The 5,555-nt window shown below is 30.6% G+C and overlaps 1 protein-coding gene across 1 annotated transcript in view; it reads right to left on the bottom strand.

The window, feature by feature from the left end:
- Nucleotides 1-2,723: 2,723 nt before the first annotated feature.
- The window catches only part of LOC106469497 (26S proteasome complex subunit SEM1-like), a 5,085-nt gene continuing 2,253 nt past the window's right edge, over nucleotides 2,724-5,555 (bottom strand). The window contains exons 2-3 of the mRNA XM_013929995.2: nucleotides 3,986-4,082; nucleotides 2,724-2,896 (exon numbers count right to left, since the gene is read on the bottom strand). Coding sequence (XP_013785449.1) covers nucleotides 2,836-2,896; nucleotides 3,986-4,082 — 158 coding nt within the window. The 3' untranslated portion in view covers nucleotides 2,724-2,835. The remainder of the gene's footprint in view (nucleotides 2,897-3,985; nucleotides 4,083-5,555) is intronic.

The following is a 5,555-nucleotide window of genomic DNA, read 5'->3' as shown; positions in this document are numbered from 1 at the left end:
AGTGTCATGTTAAAAAGAAATCATGTTCTGCTAGTTTTTCTGAAGATTTACCATTTCAACACTTTAGAAACTACCTCTTCGTTTTATAGTAACATTGTTCCAATATCAAATGTCATCCCTTTGCATAGCATGCAAGAACATTCAACATTTCATGTTTTATGACTTCTTATAGTTATTTCTCCTTGAGCATCTCATTCTTGGATCCATTATAGGCATTCTCCACATAATAATGAGTATTTCCTTCAATTTATTTTAACCAAATTTGGCTATGTACATTGCTAATGGAAACATAGCCAAGTATTAAATGCTCGTTTCTGTTAAAAAAAAAAAAAGACTTATTGCAGCCAAAGAGGCTCTAGTGTAAGTTATCTCTTAACACTCTTTCAGTCCTATCTTCAACCTCGACTACCAAAGCTACTAATTTTTAGGATATCTTCTTTTGACAATGGGGGCAGCATGGCTTTGTTTGTTGGACTCGTAATCAGATGGTTCCAAGTTCATGCTGTTTGTGTCCTTGAAAAAGACACTTTACCCCACTTTTTCCATAGCAAGAACTTAACTTTCTCTGTTTACAATATTTCTTCAACACCAACTCTTCTATAACCATCTTTCAGTCTTAGCTTCTCTTCTTGATCTCCAATTAAATTCTCAAAGCTGCAACACACAAGTAGCCATTAAGCAGCCTCATACAAATCTGTCACAAAAATACAGACTTTGTGATGTTCTCTTGTTCTCAAAGAAATTTCAGTATTTATAAATGAACCTCTTCCTTTTAACTAGCATTCTTCAGTGACTAAACTAGTAGGTTTATAAGCAAACATGTTTTATCTAACCCACAAAAAAACAATGCATGTAATTAAGAACATACAAATTGATGTTTAATTTATATATAAAAAAAATCCTGTTAAGACGTACTACATTGGACAGTGACTTAACTTGGCCATAGGCTATACAATCATTGACTAAGATATCGGTGTGTATAATTTTTTCATGACACCCCTACTTTCTAAATGTATTCTTTTGCACTCCCCTGCACACCATATAACCTATTAGTGTATATACTGTACATCACTTTTATATGCTAATTGTTGTTACCATATTACTTAATAGTTATTAATTCTTCATTTTTAATTGTACTTTCATATATATGCTCCTATAGTCATAATTAGAGCCAATGCTGCTAACAACGAAATTACTGTAACCCTCACCATGCATCAGTGGGGGTTGATTGAAATAGTAACAATGAACCTAGAGCCTTCTGATGAACTAACACAGGAATTAAGTTCCTCCACAGCCTACGCTTCCAAAGTTATACCACCCACAATGGCTTAAAAAAAAAAGACTTTGGAGCAACTATACAGTTTCAAACCATGGGATTAAATCTACACAAATGTTGTTGACAAACTTGGAACAAATGGAAGAAAAATATAATGACATAGAACACACAAGTAATGAAGAACCTATCACAATGAAATCAAAGCAAGTAGATAATAGCACTTCTACAAACTCAGCAGTACAGTCTGTTCAGTGTGTGATGAAATATTAAAGAAAAACACCAGTGGGTAGGAACTGAAGGAGAGAACAGCAGTGTTGTGCTTCAGAAGCAGTTACTTGCGTACACCCATGCTTGGAAGCACACAATAACTGCAATACTGGGAGAGTAACAAAGGCCATTTTGCCACTTTGGTTGAAGCTGCACTGAAGTTTCTACCCCCCTGCAGCAGCACTGACAGCAGTTGGTTGTTCAGTGTTGCCTCATATGTTGTGGATGAGAAGAGGAATGGGCCAATGTGCAATAAAGCAGAAATGTTGCTTTTTGTGAAGAACCTTCCATTCACAGACTTGCTACACTAAACACAGCTAAAAAAAGCCACAAGTATAATTCTGATATTTTTTTTATTACTTGAATAAGTAAACTTTTTAAACTTATTTTTAGTTATTATTACTGCTGCTATTACAAAATGTATCACATAAATTTCGTTTTGTATTAATTGGAATTTCTTGAAAGTGTATCCATGTTGTGCTTGAAGCCAAAAGCTATCTTTTGTTCTCTGAAGTGACAAAGATGTTAGTCTGAACTTTGTGAAATAAACTGAATAGATGTATGCTAACATTTTTTGTGGTGAAGTACAAAATTATATTTACATTTATAAAGTTTCTACTATAAAATAACAGAAGTTATAGCTACAATGTTAAAGTTAATTGTGTTTTTATTTTGCTAAGTGCCACTAGAAGTACTATGCAAAGTATTTTTAAAACTTTTTTTAATGACCATTATTATTTTTATTCATTTTCTGAACTAAATGCACCAACTAAATACTATTTGCAAATTTCTGTTAAAAATACAACCAGAAAAATAAAAAACCTATACACTGAATTCTAATTTTTTCAGTAGTTTAAAGTACCTTATCAGTACTAATGCTAAATATCCATATCAGCTGTTATGGTCGGGTAATCGTTAGCTAACAGTACCAGACAAGTAAATCTTAATCAGTGCATCCATAGTTTATATAGAATATTGAATAAAAGTTAAGGTATTCAGATTTAATTTTTCACAAATTAAAATTCTTCCTCAATATAATAAAAATTCATTATCCAGCATACATATATATTGGCTCTCACGTTTGATAGTCAAAATCACTTAAATCACAATGAAAGGTTAAGAGTTTAATTGTTGTCACACAACAAAAAGCTAATGGCCAATTTATAAAGATTCTGGAGGCTTAAATTTTTATTGAAAATTTTATTTTTGGGCTGAACTACACATACAAGGGTTCAAGGAAAACTTTCGAATAAAATATACTATGACTCATAATCCAAGTCTTTCTCTCTTCTTCATGTCTTCATGGGTTCTCCCACACCATCTACTTTAAATCCTTGCTTTTCTAGTTCTTCTCTACAAGAAAGAGACAAAAAGAAAGAATAATAAATAAATAAGAATAAATTAGATATGTTGAAACACTACACTATAAACTAGGGCTACAGTGATCAAATTATTTCAATTAAAATATGTACAAAAAGTTGTCATTACAGAAACAATTATTAAATTATAACCTTTGTTTCTTTTTTTTGTATATGAAAAGTACAAACATTATTGTTGGATGAGGCTTTGTCACTCTTGGATTATACTTCCATAATATCTCATAATATAGAACAATAAAGTTTCGTGATGGCATATTTTAATCTAGAAAAATAAAGAAACAAATTAGCTCCAGTACTTGATAGAAAAGTCTAACAATAAAAGTATACACATATGTACACAATTTTGTGTATGTTAGTTCAAAAATATTTCTAACGTTTCTTTTCTGTTTCTTGACTTAACCCTGCGTTAGTCTTCTGGGGTCTTCACGGACCCCAAATATTTTGTAAATATAGGCGCCAACAGATGGAAACATGTACATGTTTGTTGTTCTCAGTAGCTTCAGTATTCGGTTAGTTTGTGTTAAATTGTTACACTTAGTTTAGGTGGTAAAAAAGAAACAAGTTGTAATATTCAATGTTCATTTATTGATTAATAAAGGAAAAGATTTTGAGTGTTAGTGTTTTTTGTTTCCAAAATAATAGTTTATTATTATTTAAATACTTTTAAATTATTCTTTTTTTTAATGATGGGATCTGCTCGGGCCCCAGAAGAAAGACTATGGAAAATGTTTAGGGTTAATTTATTATTGCTTTTATCCATTAAATTTTCAAATTCAATACACCTTTACAGCAAATACTTGAATAATGGTTCACACTACACAAACACAATCATATTAAGTATTTAAAAGTATTATAAACTACAAAATGCTAGAACAGCCCTGAAGATTATTCTATATTTGGTGAACACTGATAAGGTAACTTCTCTTTGTTTCAGCAATGCACTTTCAAGGTAGGGTGAAATGTCTGGATAAGTTGCAAGCAAAAAAATTAACTACCACTGATAAATGTTCCAAAATACATTATCATTGTACATACGCACTGGAAAGTATTACTATTTGCTTACCGAAGTTGTTTGCTAAAATCATCTTCAATGTTATCATCATCCCAATTATCTTCCCACACATTTACATCCTCATCATCTTCAGCCTTCCCTGTCCAATCTGATAAAAGTGGAACATGTTTTTATAAGTTTTTTAATTATATTTATTATTGTTAATTATTTCTATTACCAATTTGAATCTTGTTTATTATTGTATATATGGGGTCAAAAAAAGCTACAATATACATTTACTTTGCTAACATGTGTAAACCAGGAGATTTTGACAAAAGATGTTGTTAAAGATTGAATCAATAGAGATCAGTTCTAACTACTAATTGAGTCATGTTAAGTGAGCCAATGGGCCACACTTCACCTTTCAGATTTCATTGATTTTTCACACTTGTTGTTTTTAATAAGAATTTCACTGTATTATTTAGCCACATTTAAAGTCTAATAAATTACAAAATGCTTGTTTTACAAACTTAAACTATAATAAAAGTATATAACTTTCAATAGTTTATATAATATTAACTTCTTAATGCAAATGCAGCCAGAGAAATATTCTATTGTCTACTATGTGAAATAATATTCAATTTGTTTTTAGTAATTAATTCACCCACATTGTTCAAATTTATGAGTGACCTTTTTTTTTTTGCCTGTATGTGTGGTAAAAAAAAGTTTTCACATATGTGAACTATTCAAATTTAAGACTTGACAAGCTCTTTTTTTTTTTGAGTCATTGCCTTGTACTCCGATTGTGTATCCACACCAAAAAAAGTTAACAGGTCTGAATTCAATCATTAATATAGCCACCTAAAATGTGTAAAATCATGACTGAAAGACATAAATGCCTTGTTCAAACACAAACTATACATTACCTATTGGCATATCTTCCAATTACACGTATCCTTAATCTGACACTGATTTACTCTGACCCACAGTTTTTATGCCAGTAATATTAGTAAGTGTAATCCCATGTAAAAGCTAACATCCCTTGTAGTGTACCTTTGCTATGGCAGGTTTATTACCTACACGCCCTCTACTGGAATCACCATGAATTATAAAATGTGCTTTACGATTGATCTAGCCCTGAAGAATGAAAATGATAAAAACACAATTATTTGAAGTTGTTTCAAATATGATAATTTCTTTGGTACAGCATTACTTGTACCTTAATGTTGTTGGTGATAATTTTTGCACTGGTATGTCTGCTTATTAGTGGCTGTGAATACATACGTATATATGATGAAACAGCACATTCCAATCTTAATACACAAATTTGTAAATAAAGTATATTGAATTAGTTTTATTGGCTGCCATGTTAATTTTTAGTTTTCTTCTAGCTTCTAACTATGTATCTTGTTCTGATTGAAAGTATATATGTGTGTGTGTGTGTGTGTGTGTGTGTGTGTGTGTGTCATTGTAGTAAGTATTGCTATTTAACTTATATCTTTTCAGGAAACATGTATGAATAATAAATATTAAAATACTTTGTTTCCTACAGCTGATAATTACATTTTGCCTATCATTAGTCTACAATTAAATAGTTATATATACATATTCAATTAAATATATATATATATATATATATATA

Source organism: Limulus polyphemus, unplaced genomic scaffold, assembly GCF_000517525.1.
Source record: "Limulus polyphemus unplaced genomic scaffold, Limulus_polyphemus-2.1.2 Scaffold3515, whole genome shotgun sequence".
NCBI lineage: Eukaryota > Metazoa > Arthropoda > Merostomata > Xiphosura > Limulidae > Limulus > Limulus polyphemus.
This window is presented reverse-complemented; position numbering and strand designations above follow the sequence as displayed.